The following is a 19,817-nucleotide window of genomic DNA, read 5'->3' as shown; positions in this document are numbered from 1 at the left end:
AAGGAATCAAAAGGGAAATTAGAAGATACTTAGAGATGAATGAAAATGAAAACACAACACACCAAAACCTTAGGAGATGTAGCAAGAGCAGTGCTCAGAAGAAAATTTATAGCAGTAAAAGCCTATATTAAAAAAAGATATCAAATCAATAACCTGACTTTGTACCTTAAGGAACTAGAAAAAGAAGAGCAAACCAAACTTAGAGCTAACAGAAGGAAGAAAATAAAAGATTAGAGTGAAGATAGAGAATAGAAAAACATTAGAATAAATAGAACCAAAAAGTTGGTTCTTTGAAAAGATTAACAGACTTGACAAACTTTAACCTACATTGACAGAGGAAAAAAAGAGAAGGTGTAGATAACTAAAATTAGAGAGAGTGGAGACACTATTACACCTTATATAAATAAAAAGGATTATATGAGAACACCATGAACAATTATACGCCAACAAGTTAGTCTATATGAAACAGACAAATTCCTAGAAACGAGTTACCAAAACTGACTCAAGAAGAAATAGAAAATCTCAACAGACCTATAACAAGATATTGAATCAATAATCAAAACCTCCCAACAAAGAAAAGCCTAGCACCAGATGGCTACATTAGAGAATTCTCCCAAACATTTAAAGAACACCAATCCTGCCCAAATTCTTCTAAAAATTAGAAAAGGGAACACTTCCTAATTTATTCTGAGGCCAGTATTACCCTGATATCAAAGCCAACAAAGACACTACAAGAAAACTATAGACCAACATCCCTTATGAATGTAGATTAAAAAAAAAAAAATCCTTAAAAACAAAAATCTGAATCCAACAACATATTAAAAGGATTACATGCCATGACCAATCAGGCTTTATTGTAGGAATGCAAAGGTAGTTCAACATTTAAAAAAAAAAATCAATGAAATATACCACATTAATAGAACAAATGGAAAAAACCTCATGATTATCTCAGTTGATACAGAAAAAGCATCTGACAAAATCTAACGCTCTTTCATGATAAAAATACTCAGCAAACTAGGAATAAAAAGAAACTTCCTCAACATCATAAAGGCATTTATAAAAAATCCATAACTGATTTCAGGCTCAATGGAGAAAGACTGAGGACTTTTCCCTTAAGATCAGGAACATGAAAACGATACCATGTTATGTACTCCCAGAATCAATACATAAACAGCAACGTATTTATATTATAGTTTATGATTTTATCCCACTATTTCACTGGATTCTTACCATAAATCTGTGAGTTTTCAGAGCAAGTGTTATTATCCTTTGTGTACGAAAGAACCTGAGGCACAGACATGTTAAATGATCTGTCTAGTGTAAAAGAGTTCATGGCAGAACTAGGACTTGTATCCAGGTGTCCTGATTTCTAGTCCAGTGTTTTTTCTAACACCATATATATCTATAGTTGTCACCTTGGAGCTGGACTTGTATATATTGGGGCCAGGGCTTTGAACCAGTTCAAAACAGTTGAGTAATTGCCATGATAAACAAGGGCCATGTACGCACTGCATTGCAACCAAATCTGTTGCCCATGGTATTCTGACCAGAGTAGGAAACAAACAGCTGTGCCCGACTCCAAGACGGTGGCTGACTGTGCCACTTTCAATGTGTGCTGCTCCTCACAGTCCTGCCAGTAATGTCACCTCCCAGAAATCCTGCCAGAGTGCTTCCTCCTGAAAGCCCTGGTGGTAAGTGGTTAAGAGCTTAGGCTGCTAACCAAAAGGTTGGCAGTTTGAATCCACCAGTCGCTCCCTGGAAACGCTATGGGACAGTTCTACCCTGTCCTACAGGGTTGCTATGAGTTGGAATCGACTCAACAGCAAACAACAGCAGCAGCAGTGTGGAAAACAACACACATTCAAAGTGGTATTGCCAGGCACCATCGCTGTATGGGGCACAGCTGTTTGTTTCCTACTTGGGTCAAACTACCAAGGACAAAAGATTTGGTTGCTATGTGTCATGGATTGAATTGTGTCTCCCCAAAATATCTGTCAACTCAGCTGGGCCATGAGTCCCAGTATTGTGTGACTGTCCATCATTTTATGTGTTTTCCCTGTGTGTTGTAAATCCTATCACCATGATGAAATGAGATGGATTAGTGGCCGTTATACTGATGAGATATACAAGATTAGTGTCTTAAGAAAGAAGCGAGCAGACAGACAGGGGGACCTCATATCACCAAGAAAGCAGCTCCAGGAGCAGAGCGTGTCCTTTGGACCTGAGGTTCCTGTGCTGAGATGCTCCCAGACCAAGGGAAGACTGACGACAAGAACCTTCATCCAGAGCCAACAGAGAGAGAAAGGCTTCCTCTGGGGCTGACGCCCTGAATTTGGACTTGCAGCCTACCAGACAGTGAGAGAATAAATTTCTCTTTGTTAAAGCCATCCACTTGTGGTATTTTGTTATAGCAGCACTAGGTGACTAAGACACTACACAATGTGTGCATGGCCCTTGTTTACAATGGCAATTACTGAACCAGTTCGAAGGCCTGACTGTGACTCAGTAACATGAATCTACTCACAAACTTCTCTTGAAATTTTACGATTTTGATGCAGAATTTGCTGCTTTACCTTTATAAACTATGAAATTTAAGTCAGGGCCCACTTCCTATAAATTTTACCTTCACATCAAAAGATGGCTTGAAGAGTTTGTCTTTGGACAGAAATTTTGATGGCGTATCCAGGTGTAACGAGGGCTCCTTCTGCAGTGGCTGTCCTGTGGTTAGGGAGTCTGACACCTGTCCGGTGTGTTGTGAGATCACAGCATGGAAAGCTTTACTCTGAAACCGGTTCATATCTAAAGGTGTAACAGCTGTTTTTCTGTGGGTGTCCAGGTGTGGGTCGGGATGCTCTGCACTACCTGGATTTAGATTCACTCCATTGGTTATTTTAGTTTCCAAACTTTGTTCTAGAGATTTAAAATTAAAAGAAACAATACATGAGCCACTAATGTTTTTTTTTCCCCCTCTGAAGACGTATATATGAATGTATTTTTTAATCTTCTTGTTAGTTTTCAAGTTAATTTTCAGGTACATTTTAAACCACAAAGTTATATACTTTCTTTCTAAGAAGCAAAGCAGATGATGTATTGACATGTATGTTGATTTAGACAATCACATTACTGGAACAAGTAATTAATGAAAATGGATTCATCTCACCTCTTTTTGTTGTATCTTGTAATAGTCTCAGAATTTGCCAAAAATTATATAAATAAATGTCATCCAGATCAATGGTAGAGTAAAAAGAAAACCACAATTATGTGTATTCAGACTTAACGGACACAATCTGAAAATACAGGTCAGTCAAGTCGGGAAAGTCCTTTAATGAAACTTTAATATGACCTAAACATCACTTTTGCCTCAGTCATGAAACTTCCAATATGTCTGGGTAAATATGTAATGGTTCTGAGAGCTGTTCCCAAGCTGCTGCTTGTCCCTGAAATGGCATCATCTTACAAAACTGGTTACTGTTTCCTCCCATTCCTGCCTTCTACCTCTTTTCAATATTTGGCAAAAAGCATTTATTGGATGGCTACTCCATAGCAGGCCCAATGCTAGATACTGGGGGTGTGTGTGTATATATATGTGTGTGTGTATATATATATAAAATGCGTAAGACATGCATGTTCCCTGCCTTTACAGAGATTATAATTTTATCTGTAAGACACAAAAGTAAACCAGCATTTTAACACTGGGATAAGAGATACAAGAGGGATAATAAAGGATGTTTATTATGCGAAATTAAAGGCTATATTTGGTAAGTCAAAGAAGGCTTCCCAGGGAAAGTGATATTCAAGCTAAAAACAAAAAGATAAGAAGGAAGAGCAGGCAAGTGCGAGCTGTGCTAGAGGAAATGTGCAAAAACCCAAAGGTTAGAGAAAGAGAGAGCATAGTAATTAGATGGTGTGTAAGTATAAGCCACAGAAGGAATCAACAGTAAATGCGATCCAGGTTCACATTTTTAGACTTCAAACACTAAGGCCCTAGAATGCTTCTAAATTTTTTTTTTTGTATCTACAGTTGATAGCACAGGTACAATTAAACATGTGCGCTATGTCAGCATCTTCTTTTTGCCACCCAATAACACAATGACCAAAAGTGGCTCACTGAACCAAAAGTACTGCACCCAAAGTAAAAAGCAGAGATCACTGATCTTTCCTAAAAGCAAGCTTTAGCACATTCCTATCTCAGAAACCATCAAATTGTAAAAGTACACATAAAAGAACAAAATAAAATCATTAACCTTCTTTAGGTGGATTTTCTATCAGAAAATGGCTTTCATCTGCTCTCTTTCCCGTTCTAGCAGTCTGCAAAAGCCAGGCTATAGTGACTGCTGGTAAGTTCCACTTCTTCGCAGCTTCATATTTAGAACCACTTGGCTCTTTCAATACAAGATGTGTACTGGCAAGCATGCCTTTCTTTGCGTTGGATTTGCGAACAAAGTATTCTTGAACGCTGAAATTTTTATTTAAAGAAAAGCAAATGATCATATACACAATAAGCCAGCAAACTAAAAACAAAGTTTCTAACACACAGTGTGGCTAGAATTCACGTAAATATAAGAAAATATATACCAATTTATTTTATTTCCTAAATGAAGCTAATTCCCTTATAAATGCTTACTCTAGGATTAAAATATATCGTTACAATCAAGCTTTTTTTAAAAAAAAAATCAAGTGAATTAAACTAGGCTTTCAAGGAACAGATAAAAAAAAAAATCACCTCCTTAATTAGTCATCACCCACCAACTCTGTCCTTTCCTCCCAAAAGAGTCATGGAACAATCAATCAGGGGAGCAAAGAAAGCGTGTAAATAACAACACATTATGTCTTTTAGCCCACTGTAATTTCTCCAGGCATTTTCACATACAATCTCATTTGATCTTTTCAGCATTTTAAAGACTTGGAAAAAGAGAGAGACTGACTTGCTCAAACTCACAGCATATTATACTGAGAATAAAGGTAGGCTATCACTTGACATATAAACAGAACTCATTTTCTTTCTTTTACGACTTACTGATACATTTCCTGTCCCAAATTTGGAATTAACTATTTTTTTCAAACTTCAGTTTCTTTTAGTGGGAAATGGTTATTTTAAGATCACAATCTGGGCACTGGAGTTGCTTGTACTATTGGGTTGATAACTATTTCTAGGCTTACATATGGTTTTAATTTCCTTTTTCAACCAAGAGTTATTAAACACTGTTCTAAAATGTCCAGTTGATAGGGTCTCTTTGTTTTCTGTTTTTACTACTTATTTTTAGTTTTTTCTTTGCACTCTGATCAGAGAACATGGTATAGCCTGTAGTCTCTATTTTTGGGAATTTACTGAGGTTTCCTTTCTGGCCAAGTTTTTTATAGGCATTATATGAGTGTTCAATAAGTTTTTGAGAAGACATGTTCACTGCTTTAGGGTAGGTATCAAATTAATTAAATCCTTCCTTGTTCTCTGTCCATCTGACCTGTCATGAAGTACAAGATGACAGCTAAAGTCTCCTATAAGTCTAATATTTCTATTGATTCCTCCTTATATCTCCAGGTCTTTTTGTTTTATGAATGCTAACACTCTATTAGATACACAGATATTTTATCTTTGGTGTGAACAGCGTTCTTGATCTTTATTTACGTTGCTCTTATTTTTCTTAATACTTGATTTAAATTCAAACTTGTCTGCTCTTAAAAGTTGCAACCCTCTTTCTTTTTGCTTGCATTTTCTTCACATATCTTTGCCCATCCTTCCCCTCCCTGCCAAACTTTCTTCATCACTTTGTTCTAGGTATGTCTCTTGTTTAGAAGCATAGAGTTGGGTCTTCCTCTATGATCTCATTCAAGTCTTTTAATATGAAAAAGTTTAGCACAATTACATTTATTGCTATAACAGTTGTTCACCTAGGGGGTGGGCCAATACAGATTTTGGAAACATATGGATTTGGAAGCCAATATGGATTCTGGAACTTTTAAATTCATTTTTTGTTATTCCTGCTTAACATTTGCATTTCTGCCTGAAAACCAGGGAAACAATCTATACTGAGAAAGAATAAATTATCCATATGGCACATGGAAGGGAATAATACTTAGACAAATTACAGTCCATAATGGCTCATAAATCAGTATTAAATAGTCCCTTTATTGATGGGTAAACCAGTTAAACATTAATGTATATAGACCTAAAATTTTACCATGCATTTACGTAGTAGTACCCTCCCTTCTGCCACTTATACCATTACACAGATACACCACACACTATCCATGAATAAAGACCTCCAAATTCTAGTTTGAATGTTTTCCAGTAAGTCAAAACAAAAAAAAGGCATACAAAAACAGCAGGTTCATTAAAAACACTGTATACCTTGCTCCAAGGCGATTTGCTAAGAACGTCAAAGAATCTTTTTCTGCTCCAGCACACTGGCTAAATGAAATGACACAGCCTTCTAAAGGAGTTTTTCCTGTCATTACTGGGACTGGCATGAAGAGAGGATTTGACTTTGGGTCAAATAAAGTCTGGTAGTCGATACAAGTAACCTTTAAAAACAAAAGAAACATTAAAGACACTTGAAATAAGCCACCGGAAATTAATACTGGTTCAGTAATTTTAATTTAGATGAAAAACAATTTTACTTTAATAGAAACTTACGTATGTTTATTCCCTATACATTTCAAATTATAATATCCAAATAAATATATATACATTAATTCATTACATTAAGACAATAAAATAATTTAGATTTGTCATTTGCTTATCACTGAATATTACATTAAATTTAATTTTGGCCAAGATATTAGTTTATAATTTTTTTCTCCTCTTCATCCTTGGAAAGCTAGTAAAATGTCAACAGTGAAATAACCAGTGATAAGATGACTAGGAGATAATACAAAAGACCATATCATGTTCTGATTGTACGAAAACAGGGAAGACAAATAATGATAGATAACGAGGAGTAACTTTCTAAGGAATGCTGCTGCTGCTGTGACCCTGGGGAACAGTAACCTTTACTCTATCAGAACTAGGATCAAGCCGCTTGTACATATTCATATTTTAGAACTCCCCTTGTAAAAGCAGAATCCAGATAGCGCCCAAACATCACTTTACCTAAGTTGAAATGCCTAAGAAATAAACATCAACCCTTTAGGCATTCAGATACCCTTCAATTTTATACTTCAACTGCTACGATGTTTTCTTACCAGCCACGTATTTGTAACAACTTCACCCACTGTTGCTTCTACTTCACATCCCAGCAGGGGAACCACAGCAAAATCGGCAACAGTTCTGCTCTGAAGGGACACGATTTTTCCAGCATTTTCTCTTATGATGTTTTCAATATTAGCTTCATTTTCATTACTAAAACCCAAAATAAGGAAACTCTTTTGCCTAAATAAGCCTTCCTCAGTAATTATAAGAGTGTCAGGGAGGCAATGGCTGACAGAAGGCGGATTTTCTTCTTGTAGGGAAATACGAGTAGAATCATTTAAGGATACAACTTCAGGCTTCTCGGCCTCAGACTTCTTAGCTTCAACTAGAAGAGAAAAAAAACGTTTTCTAATAACAGATAACTTGTACTGAAAGTTTATTTCTTAGCAAGGATACTTATATATACCTTGAATTCTGCAAACTGTGGGCACATTTAAAAATCCAAGGCTTTAAATGTACAAAATGAAGAAAAAACATGAACCCACCCCGTCTTATGGGTTACCAAGTATTAACATCTTCCATTAGGCAGGATAAAAGCAATCATCTTTTTGTTCTAAGTATTTCTAGAAACCATACCAAACCAAACCTGTTGCCGCTGAGTTGATTCCAACTCATACTGACCCTATAGGACAGAGTAGAGCTGCCCCATAGGGTTTCCAAGGAACAGCCGGTAGATCTGAACTGCTGACCTTTTGGTTAGCAGCTGTAGCTCTTAATCACTACACCTCCAGAGCTCCACCAGAAACCATAAGGGGTTGAAAATAATGAAAGCACCAATAACACCACGAGTCTGTCTTAGTACCAAAAGAACTGAGAAATACCATTAAGGGAAAACAGGAGTGACAGGTCTAAGTAGTGTAACTGTCAAGCCCTAAACATGGAAATAACCATATAAATTCAATAATAAGAGAATTATAGTTACTTCTATTTCAAAAATGTTATAGCCTGAAATTCCTAACATGTTCACAATGAAACTGAAGCATTTGGCTTCTATATCAATTTCTGCAGATAACAACTTATCAAAGATCTAAGCAAATGGTCGCAACTATTTCATTTTAGGATAAACTTGGCTGACATGTGAGAGTAGAATAAGGTAGAGCTAAATAAACTATAAAGGTCATTAATCAAAATACATGGTCCCTAATAAACACTGTCAAATCAAGGTGAAAAGTACAAGAAATAAAAACTTAATATGGTTTTGTAAAACCCTGTGTGCCTAAGTCAGAAGGTAACGCCTTATGGCAGAGGTCTGCAAACTACAGCCTATGGGGCAAATCTAGCTCATAGTCTGTTTTTGTACAGTCTGTGAGTTAAGATAAGAATGGCTTTTATACTTTCAAATCTTTTTTTTTTTTTTAAACAAAAAATAAGAGTATGTGAGAAGAGACAGGATATAGCCAGCAAAATGCAAAATATTTACTATCTGGTGGTCCTTTACAGATAGTTTGCTAACTCCTGCTTTACGGGATTCCAAGAAGGCTGGAAGCTATTTAAGGTTTCATTCATTCATTCATTTATAAAAGCTTTCTTGAGTACTTTCTTTGTGTCAGGCACTGTATATAAGAGCTTTCTACGCATGTAATGCTCACAATACTATAGATTGATACTATTCATATCCCTTTTCCCAAGAGGAATGAATAGCTTAAAGAGGTTATATAACTTGCCTAAGGTCACATAGTTAATAAGTATCAGAAATGAGATATATACCAAAGTCTGACTCCAAAGTCCATTCACTGTTACAGTGCCATTTTCTTACTTCTATCATCATTTCCAACAGACATTACCGTTTTGATTTTTAGACCAATTACTGCCATATATGTATCAGGAACTTGAAGGCTTCTGCGTAATATAAACACTCCCACTGCTCTTAGTGACACGAAGGAAGCATAGCATTATCTAGAGCACTGACTGCTCAGTAAGTCAGGAGAGCTGGGTCCTAGTCGTATAATCTCCTGGTTCTCAATTTCTTGGTATAAGGAATAAGGGCTAACAGTGTATTTACGAATGACTGAGGTACTACTACAAGGATGTGTAAGCTTAGATGGAAATAAAGATGATACGGTACTATAAAACATTCTGTAAACTTTGCTTTTTAACATTTATTCTTCATATAAAATGTAAAACACAAACAAAAAGCTCTCACGTTATTTTGCACATCACACCCAAAAAAAAAACCTGTTACTGTCAAGTCGATTCCGACTCATAGCAACCCTATAAAACCAAAAAACCAAACCCAGTGCCATCAAGTCAATTCCAACTCATAGTGACCCTATAGGACAGAGTAGAACTGCCCCATAGAGTTTCCAAGGAGCACCTGGCGGATCTGAACTGTTGACCCTTTGGTTAGCAGCTATAGCGCTTAACCACTACGCCACCAGGGTTTCCATGACAGGGTAAAACTGCCTCATAGAGCTTCCAAGGGGTGGCTGGTAGATTCAAACTGCGCCACCAGGGCTCCACAATCACATCTAGAAGGGAAAAAAACGACTTTATTTGATGTCTACGTATTTTTTGGTGGGATGGGAAGGAGGAAGAAACCCAGTGGAATTTTAGACTACAACTAGAAACACTACCTTCTTATAATCTATAAGTTAAAACCTTAAGCTACTAAGAAACTCAGAATACATTAACATGTTACACAGCTGTTCTTCCATTTTCGTAGCAGAATCCCTTTTCAAACACATCTCATCCAGTAGCTCAGTAACAGGCACTCCTTGACAAACCTATTACGGAAAAAGCTTTCTCAAGTCAAAATAAATTTTTCTTTAAGAAACAGCTGTAAAATACCTTACTATTTATTCTATCTTTCCTACAGTGCTTGGGGTTACACTAAGACTCACTACCACTTAATCTTTACGAGAGAAAGCACAGGTGGCACAGTGGTTAAAGCACTTGGCTGCTAACTGAAAGGTCACTGGCTCAAACCCACCAGCCACTCCACAGGAGAAAGATGTGGTAGTCTGCTTTTGTAGAGATTTACAGCCTTGGAAACCCTACGGGGCAGTTCCATTCTGTCCCATAGAGTCGCTGTAAGTCAGAATCGACTCTATGGCAAAAGATTTGGTTTCATTTTTGGTAACCTTTACGAGAGGGGCCCTGGTTGCACAGTGGTTAGAGCATTCGGCTGCTAACTGAGAGCTCGGCAGTTAGAACCCACCAGCCACTCTGCAGGAGAAAGATATGGCAGTCTGCTTCTGGAAGGATTTACAGCTTTGGAAACCCCACGCAGCAGTTCTGTAATGTAACTGACTTGACGACAGTGGGTTTGGTTTGGTCTGGAATCTTTACAAAGTCAACTGACCTCTAGCTGCCTTAGAAGAGAAGGTTTGAGAAACTAATTAAACGCCACCAAGTACCCCTGCTGAGAATACTGCATACAACAGCTTACAGTAGTAAAGTTTGGGTTTCCTTACACCAGACCTTCTTAGAAGATTAGGATGATTTCCTGACAGGATACAATGCTAAAGCATAAGCAAATGGTTTGACAAAAGACAATTCTGTAGTACAACACAAACAGTATGAATAAGAAGGAATGCTGGCAATTCCTTTTCTAGAAATATAGTACACTAGACATTTGAAACCCTCTCACTATGAAACAGCTGAGGATATAGAATAACAGCAACAGTATCCTTATACTGCACAGTTGAGTTTGTAAGAAAGCAAGGAAAATCCTCAAAGGCTAAAACTGGAGTAGTAGTATGTATGACTCCAGAGCATTAAGTGGTTGCTAAAGCCTACTTGTCGTAACACAGACCCTCATGATTTAAGGGAATCACATGGAAAGACAGAAGTCAGGCCTCTGGCCTCACACAAATTAGGGCTGGAGCAGAGTACTCCCTGAGTAAACCTATCCAGGACCCCTGAAAGGAAATAGCTTTAGGATAGACTAAAACCAACCCTACAACAACAACAAAAGTTACCCTGCAAAGGGTGATGTGAATTTGTCACCCTAGGACTGGTCCTCAAGTATGTTAGGGTACAAATTTACCCTAGCTTTAGTGTCCAAAAAAAAGGCTGGTCAATAAACTAACTCATAGGTATCCAAAGTTGGTAAACTCCTAGGAATCTGGCAGGCCTAAACACGAACCTTCTCTGGAAAAACAAATTCTCAGCCCAAGTTTCTCAGAATTCCCAGAGTACTAATAAATATAAGCTCACAATAAAAATCACAAAAAAACATGAAGAAACCAGCCACTATGAACAAGAATCAACAGAACTAGCCTCTCATCTAGATGTTGCAATAGGTTTTAATGTTTTGAGAAATACAGAACAAAAAACATAAATACAGACTAACACAATTTAAAGTACTAGAACTTTTAAGAACTGAAAAAATAATTAAAATGGAATTTTTAATGGATGAGTTATACAGATTAGGCAACAGCTAAAGAATTAATAATCCTGAAGAAAAATCTAAAGAAATTACAAGAATAAATCATAGAAAGATTAAAAATAATGAGAGCTTAAGTGACCTAGACACAGAATTAATGGGAGCTGGAGAATATAAAGAATGCAGGAGGCAGGCCCACGATGGCAGAGTGGTCAGACGCTTCCAGTGGTCCCTCGTACAACAAACAGCTCAGAAAACAAGTGAATCGATTGTATGTATGACAAGCTAGAACCTTGAACATCAAAAACAAAGTTAAGAAATCGGACTGAGTGGCAGGGGGAGAGAAAAACGGTGCAGAAACAGTGAGGAATTGCTGGACCTGACACGGCGGGAACCAGTGCCCCTCAGCCCTGATTCCCTGGCATGACTGTGGCAGGGCTGGTAGTAGCATTCAGGATGCAGTTATTTCAGCGAAAGAAGGTGAGCCAAGTGGCGCAGCCCCGATCCCCAGGTGTGACTGCAGTGGGCCCGAGCCAGCGGCATAGGATCTATGCACGCCTCCGGAATCAGGGAAAAACAGCTCTCTTGGCACAATGTAAATGATTTTGTCTAATTTACAATGTGGATCTAATAGCTCCCCTTTTGAAAAAATTCTCTCCCATGTATCTGATCCCTCCTCCCTCTGCCTCGAGCCGGCTTCAGTGACAGTTCATTTCCCAGGGCCTGAGATAGGTCCTGCTGTATTCCCTAAGCCATTCTCCTGGCCTTGGAGAAGGGAACAAATTAACAAATGGGAGAAAAATAATCTGCCAGCTCCCCTAAACTGTGAACTTAGGGCAGAAGCAGCTCCTGTTCAGGCACAAGCGGTCCACAGACTTTGAATGCCTTTCACCCCTGCATGGACCCATGTGGATCCATTTCAGCAGCTAGGGTCTTGCTGTTACCTTGCAAGGGTATATGTGCCTGAGGTCTGACGTTAGCTGAATCAGCTGTGCAGTGGAGAGGTGAGTTTTGGATGTTTGATACCACTCTATTAAACAGGGTCCTCACCTACCCACATTAAGGGCCTGAGGACTGCTGACTCCACCCACGCCTCCTAGCCACCTGTGACAGGGGACCAAAGTTAAGTGGTGCCTCCCAGTCATTACAGTTAAAGGCACCAGGTGCATACGGTACGGCTACAGATCCCACCCACCTGTGAGCTCTAGAGAACAGTGACATGCCTTCCTCACATACACTCAGTGGAAAGTTGTCAGTCCCCTGCCTTGCTCAGACTGTGACTCCCTGCTGCAACCAGAAACCTGTGCATACACTCATCACCACTGCTCCTCCAAGACTGTAGGTGAGAGCCTGCACCACACACTTGGTGACAGACTACCTGGACACCTGAGCTGAATCTGCACAAGAATAGTGAATGAACTCCTAAGCTCATATGCCTGGTAACAGCTCTAGCCATCTGGTGACAGAACATTAGTGCTTCAAAGGCTCCAATAATCAAGTTAGCTCACTCGAGTAGCCTATTTGGGTATATCAAAACAAAACAGAGCAAGAAGCTAGGACACAGTAAGTAAACATAAAATAAATTAATACAATAACTTATAGATGGCTTGGAGACAACAGTCAATATCAAATCATATAAAGAAGCAGATCAAGATCGCTTCAACAAACTCCCAAAACAAAGATTCAAGGAATCTTCCAGATGAAGAGGTATTCCTAGAATTACCAGATGTAGAATACAAAAGATTAATATACAGAACTCTTCAAGAGATCAGGCAAAATGCAGAACAAGCCAAGAAACATACAGATAAAGCAGCTGAGAAAATTAAGAGGGTTATTCAGGAGCATAATGAAAAATTTAATAGGCTGCAAGAATCCTGAGAGACAGCAATCAGAAATTCAGAAGATTAACAATAAAATTTCAGAATTAGACAACTCAATAAAAAGTCAGAAGAAGAGAACTGAGGAAATGGAAGACAGAATTAGTGAGACTGAAGATAAAACACTTGGCAACAATACATCTGAAGAAAATCAGATAAAAGAATTTTAAAAAATGAAGAAATCTTAAGAATCATGTGGGACTCTACCAAGAGAAAAAACTTACGAGTGATTGGAGTAAAAGAACAGGGAGGGAAAACAGAAAATACAGAGAGAATTGCTGAATACTTGTTGGCAGAAAACTTCCCTGATATTGTGAAAGATGAGAAGATATCTATGCAAGATGCTCATCGAACCTCACACAAGGTAGATCCCAAAAGAAAGTCACCAAGACATATTATAAGCAAATTTGCCTAAAAGAAAGATAAAGAGAAGATTTTAAGAGCGACTAGGGATAAAAGAAAAGTCACCTACAAAAGGAGAATCAATAAGAATAAGCTCAGACTACTCAGCTGAAACCATGCAGGCAAGAAGGCAATGGGATTACATATATATATATACACACACACACACACACATATATACATATATATATACACACACATATATATACACACACACACACACATAAAACCTTGAAGGAAAAAAATTGCCAGCCAAGAATCATATATACAGAAAAACTGTCTCTCAAATAAGAAGGTGAAATTAGGACATTTCCAGATAAACAGAATTTTAGAGAATTTGCAAAAACCAAACCAGAACTACAAGAAATACTAAAGGGAGTTCTCTGGTTAGAAAATCAATAATATCAGATAACAACCTAAAACTAGAATACATGACAGAGAAACCAGCTATCAGCGCTGATAGGGAAATCACAAAAATAAATCAATATTAAAAAAAAAACCCTCAAAACAGGGAAACAGTGATGTCATTATGTAAAAGATGACAACAATAAATCAATAAAGAGGGACTAAATAATAAATAATTTTTTTTAATAATGTAGTCATAGATCTTTCATGTGTAAAGGAAGACAAGGAGATATAGGGAGATAAAAGTTTGGTTTAAATGTAGAAAACAGGTATAAATAATAAGGAAACCACAAACGAGACTAACAGTCCAACACATCAAAATAAAATACAATAGAGACTCAGCAAAAACCAAATCAACAAAAATAAAAAAGAGGAAAACACAATTTATAAAGAAAAACTACTCAGCACAAAAATTAGTGAAAAAAAGAAACTGTTGACAACACACAAAAAAAGACATCAAAATGACAGCACCAAATTCATACCTATCCGTAATCACGCTGAGTGTAAATAGACTAAATGCACCAATAGACAGAGAGTGGCAGAATGGACAAAAAAACACAATCTGTCTATATGCTGCCTACAAGAGAGACACCTTAGACTTAAAGACACAAACAAACTAAAACTCAAAGGATGGAAAAAAGTATATCAAGCAAACAACAATCAAAAAAGAGCAGGAGGGGCAATACTAATTTCTGAAAAAACAGACTTTAAAGTTAAACCCACCACAAAAGCTAAGGAAGGGCACTATATAATGATTAAAGGGACAATACACCAGGAAGATATTACCATATTAAATATTTATGCACCCAATGACAGGGCTTCAGGATACATAAAACAAACTGAACTGAACTGCACTAAAAAGTAAGACAGACAGCTGCACAATAATAGGAGACTTCAACACCACTTTTGGTGAAGGACAGGACATCAGAAAGAAGGTCAATAAAGACACAGAAGATCTAAATGCCACAATCAACCAACCTGACATCATGGACATATACAGAACACTCCACCCAAAAGCAGGCAAGCATACTTTCTTTTCCAACCCACATGGAACATTCTCTAAAATAGACCACATATTAGGTCATAAGGCAAGCCTCAACAAAATCCAAAACATCGAAATATTACAAAGTATCTTCTCTGATTATAAAGCCATAAAACTAGAAATCAATAACAGAAAAAACAGGGAAAAGAAATCAAACACATGGAAACTGAACAATACCCTGCTCAAAAAAGACTGGGTTATAGAAAACATTAAGGATGGAATAAAGAAATTCATAGAATCCAATGACAGTGAAAACACTTCCTATCGGAACCTTTTGGACACAGCTGAAGAAGTGCTCAGAGGTCAATTTATAGCAATAAATGCACACATACAAAAAGAAGAAAGGGCCAAAATCAAAGAATTATCCTACAACTTGAACAAAGAGAAAGAGAGCAACAAAAGAAACCCTCAGGGACCAGAAGAAAGCAAATAATAAAAATTAGAGCAGAATTAAATGAAATAGAGAACAGAAAAATGATTGCAGGAGTTAACAAGATCAAAATCTGATTCTTTGAAAAGATTAACAAAATCAATAAACCACTGGCAAGACTGACAAAAGAAAAACAGGAGACGAAGTAAAGAACCCGAATAAGAAATGAGTTGGGTGGTATCACAACAGACCCAACTGAAATTAAAAGAATCGTAACAGAATACTATGAAAAACTGTACTCTAACAAATTTGAAAACCTAAAGGAAATGGACAAATTTCTAGAAACACACTACCCACCTGAACTAACACAAACAGAGGTAAAACAAATCAATAAACCCATAACAAAAGAAGAGATTGAAAAGGTAATTTAAAAAAACCCCAACAAAAAAAAAAGCCCTGGCCCTAATGGCTTCAGTGGAGAATTCTACCAAAGTTTCGGAGAACAGTTAACACCACTACTACTAAAGGTATTTCAGAACATAGAAAAGGATGGAATACTCCCAAACTCATTCTATAAAGCCAGCATATACCCCATACCAAAACCAGGTAAAAACACCACAAAAAAACTACAGACCAATATCCCTCATAAACTTAGATGCAAAAATCCTCAACAAAATTCTAGCCAACAGAATTCAACAACATATTAAAAAAATAATTCACCAGGACCAAGAGGGATTCATACCAGGTATGCAAGAATGGTTCAACATTAGAAAAACAATTAATGCAATGCATCACATAAATAAAAGACAAGAACCACATATCTTTATCAATGGAGGAAGAAAAGTCATTTGACAAAGTCCAACACCCAGTCATGATAAAAACTCTCAGCAAAATAGGAATAGAAGGAAAATTCCTCAACCTAATAAAGGGCATTTATGCAAAGCCAACAGCCAACATCATCCTAAATGGAGAGAGCCTGAAAGCATTCCCCTTGACAACGGGAACCAGACAAAGATGCCCTTTATCACCACTCTTATTCAACATTGTGGTGGAGGTCCCAGCCAGGGCAATTAGGCTAGATAAAGAAATAAAGGGCAACCAAAGTGGCAAAGAAGAAATAAAAGTATTTCTATTTGCAGATGACATGATCTTCTACACAGAAAACCCTAACGAATCCTCAAGAAAACTACTAAAACTAATAGAGGAGTTTAGCAGGGTATCAGGATACAAGATGAGCATATATAAATCAGTTGGATTCCTCTACGCCAACAAAGAGGAAATCACCAAATCAATATCATTTACAACAGCCACCAAGAAGATAAAATACTTACGAATAAATATAACCAGAGACATAAAAGACCTATACAAGGAAAAATGCAAGACACTACTGCAAGAAACCAAAAGACACCTACGTAAGTAGAAAAACATACTCTGCTTGTGGATAAAAGACTCAACTCTGTAAAAATGTCTATTCTACCCAAAGCGATCTACAGATATAATGGCATCCCAATCCAAATACCAATGACATTTTTGAAAGAGATGGAGAAACAAATCACCAACTTCATATGGGAAGGGAAGGAGGCCCCAGATAAGCAAAGCATGACTGAAAAAGAAGAATAAAGTGGGAGGCCTCATAATACCTGATTTTAGAACATATTACACCACCACAGTAGTCAAACAGCCTGGTACTGGTACAACAGACACACAGACCAAGGGGACAGAATTGAGAATCCAGACATAAATCCACCCACATACGAGAAGTGGATATTTGACAAAGGCCCAAAGTCAGTTAAATGGAGAAAAGACAGTCTCTTTAACAAAAGGTGCTGGCATAACTGAATATCCATCTGCAAAAAAATGAAACAAGACCCATACCTCACACCATGAACAAAAACTAACTCAAAATGGATCAAAGACCTCAACATAAAATCTAAAATGATCAAGATCATGGAAGAAAAAATAGGGACAATGCTAGGACCCCTAATACACGGTATAAGCAGTGTGCAAACAATACTAACAATGCACAAACACCAGAAGAGAAACTAGATAACTGGGAGCTCCTAAAATTCAAATACCAACGCTCATCCAAAGACTTCACCAAAAGAGTAAAAAGATTACCTATAGACTGGAAAAATGCTTTTAGCTATGACAATTCCAATCAGCATCTGATCACTAAAATCTACATGATACTGCAAAAACTCAACACCAAAAAGACAAATAACCCAATTAAAAAATGGGCAAAGGATATGAACAGGCATTTCACTAAAGAAGACATTCAGGCAGGTAACAAATACATAAGGAAATGCTCACAATCATTAGCCATTAGAGAAATGCAAATTAAAACTACAATGAGATACTATCTCACTCCAACAAGGCTGGCATTAATTTAAAAAACACAAAATAATAAATGTAGGAGAAGTTGTGGAGAGACTGAAACACTTATACACTGCTGGTGGAAATATAAAATGGTACAACCACTTCGGAAATCGATTTGGCACTTCCTTAAAAAGCTAGAAATAGAACTATATCATACAATCCAGCAATTCTACTCCTTGGAATATATCCTAGAGAAATAAGAAGATGTCACACAAACAGATATATGCACACCCATGTTCACTGCAGCACTGTTTACAATAGTAAAAAGATGGAAGCAACCAACATGATTCACACAATGAAATACCACGCAACAATTAAGAACAATGATGAATCTGTGAAACATCTCATAACATGGAGGAATCTGGAAGGCATTATGCTGAATGAAATTAGTTGCAAAAGGACAAATACTATATGAGACTGCTATTATAAGAACTCTAGAAATAAAGTTTAAACACAGAAGAAAAAATGCTTTGATGGTTTATATTGATCATATAAAACAGGAATAAGCTAAAAAAACCAAACCCGTTACTGTCGAGTTGATCCCGACTCATAGTGGCCCCAAGTGTTACAGAGTAGAACTGTTCCGCAGGGTCTTCTGAGGTGTCATTTTTATGGGAAAAAGCCCTGTTGGTAGAATGACTATGTGCTTGGCTGCTACCTGAAAGGCTGGTGATTGAAGCCCAGCCAGTAGCTCTATGGGAGAAAAGACCTGGCAATCTGCTCTTGTAAAGATTAGAGCCTAGGAAACCCTATGGGGCAGTTCTACTCTGCCACATGGGTTCACTAGGAGTCAGAATCAACTCAATGGCACACAACGACAACAATCTTCATGGACTCAGATCTCCAGGGCTTTCTTCCACAGCACTGCTGGGTAGGTTCAAAACATCAACCGTTAAGATTAGCTGGGGTGCAAACTGCGCCACTCAGGGACCTCAAACAACCATATTAACACCTAAACACAAGATTAAAAAAGACAAAGAGATACTAGATGACAAAAATCATATAAGCTGAGCATGTTAAAGACAAAGAGATACTAGATGACAAAAATCATATAAGCTGAGCATGTTAGTGTGTGTAAATAGGGGTGGTAGTTAATGGTGATCATTGAAGATGAAGTGTTCTAAGGTTTTTGTGTTGTTCAAGAGGAAAATAAAAATATTAACTTTAGATTTTGTTAAGTTATGATGTACATTAAAACTCCAAGGGTAGTCTCCAGAAATATAAATATCACATGTAACTTAGAAACCAGTAGAGGGAAAGATACGGAGTTGCGAGTGGGGGGAGGAAGACTCAATCCATCCACAAGGCAAAATGTTGGGAAAAGAGATATACCAGCATAAATATTAACCCAAATGAGGTAGGGACAGTTATATTAATGTTACACAAAAAAGATGTGAAGTGAAAACCTCGTTAGAAAATGAGCATCACCACATAATAAAGCTTCAATATACATACAAAAGCAAATTTGGTAGAACTATGGAAACCCTGGTGGCGTACTAGTTAAGTGCTCCGGCTGCTAACCAAAGGGTTGACAGTTCGAATCTGCCAGGCGCTCCTTGGAAACTCTATGGGGCAGTTCTACTCTGTCCTATAGGGTCACTATGAGTCAGAATTGACTCGATGGTACTGGTTTTGGTTTGGTTTTTGTTTTATAGGAAGAAACTGACACAGTGGAGGAATTTAGGACATGTCATTAACCCATAGATCAAGCAGACAAAACGTGAGTTCATATACATATATTCAAAAAAACCCCATTACTGTTGAATTGATTCCAACTCATAGCAACCCTATATATACACACAGGGTCCTCCAAACAATCAGTGAAAAAA

General features: G+C 37.4%; 1 protein-coding gene across 5 annotated transcripts in view; it reads right to left on the bottom strand.

Moving 5' to 3' along the window:
- TOPBP1 (DNA topoisomerase II binding protein 1) overlaps window positions 1–19,817 on the bottom strand; it is an 82,575-nt gene that overhangs the window by 42,424 nt on the left and 20,334 nt on the right. For all 5 annotated transcript variants that reach the window (XM_049870579.1, XM_049870582.1, XM_049870580.1 and 2 more), the window contains 4 exons: window positions 7,183–7,514; window positions 6,350–6,522; window positions 4,245–4,456; window positions 2,624–2,910 (listed from right to left, as the gene is read on the bottom strand). In XM_049870579.1, coding sequence (XP_049726536.1) covers window positions 2,624–2,910; window positions 4,245–4,456; window positions 6,350–6,522; window positions 7,183–7,514 — 1,004 coding nt within the window. The remainder of the gene's footprint in view (window positions 1–2,623; window positions 2,911–4,244; window positions 4,457–6,349; window positions 6,523–7,182; window positions 7,515–19,817) is intronic.

Source organism: Elephas maximus, chromosome 26, assembly GCF_024166365.1.
Source record: "Elephas maximus indicus isolate mEleMax1 chromosome 26, mEleMax1 primary haplotype, whole genome shotgun sequence".
In the NCBI taxonomy this organism is placed as follows: Eukaryota; Metazoa; Chordata; class Mammalia; order Proboscidea; family Elephantidae; genus Elephas; species Elephas maximus.
The sequence above is the reverse complement of the archived record's forward strand: the minus strand, read 5'-3'. Positions and strand labels throughout refer to the sequence as shown.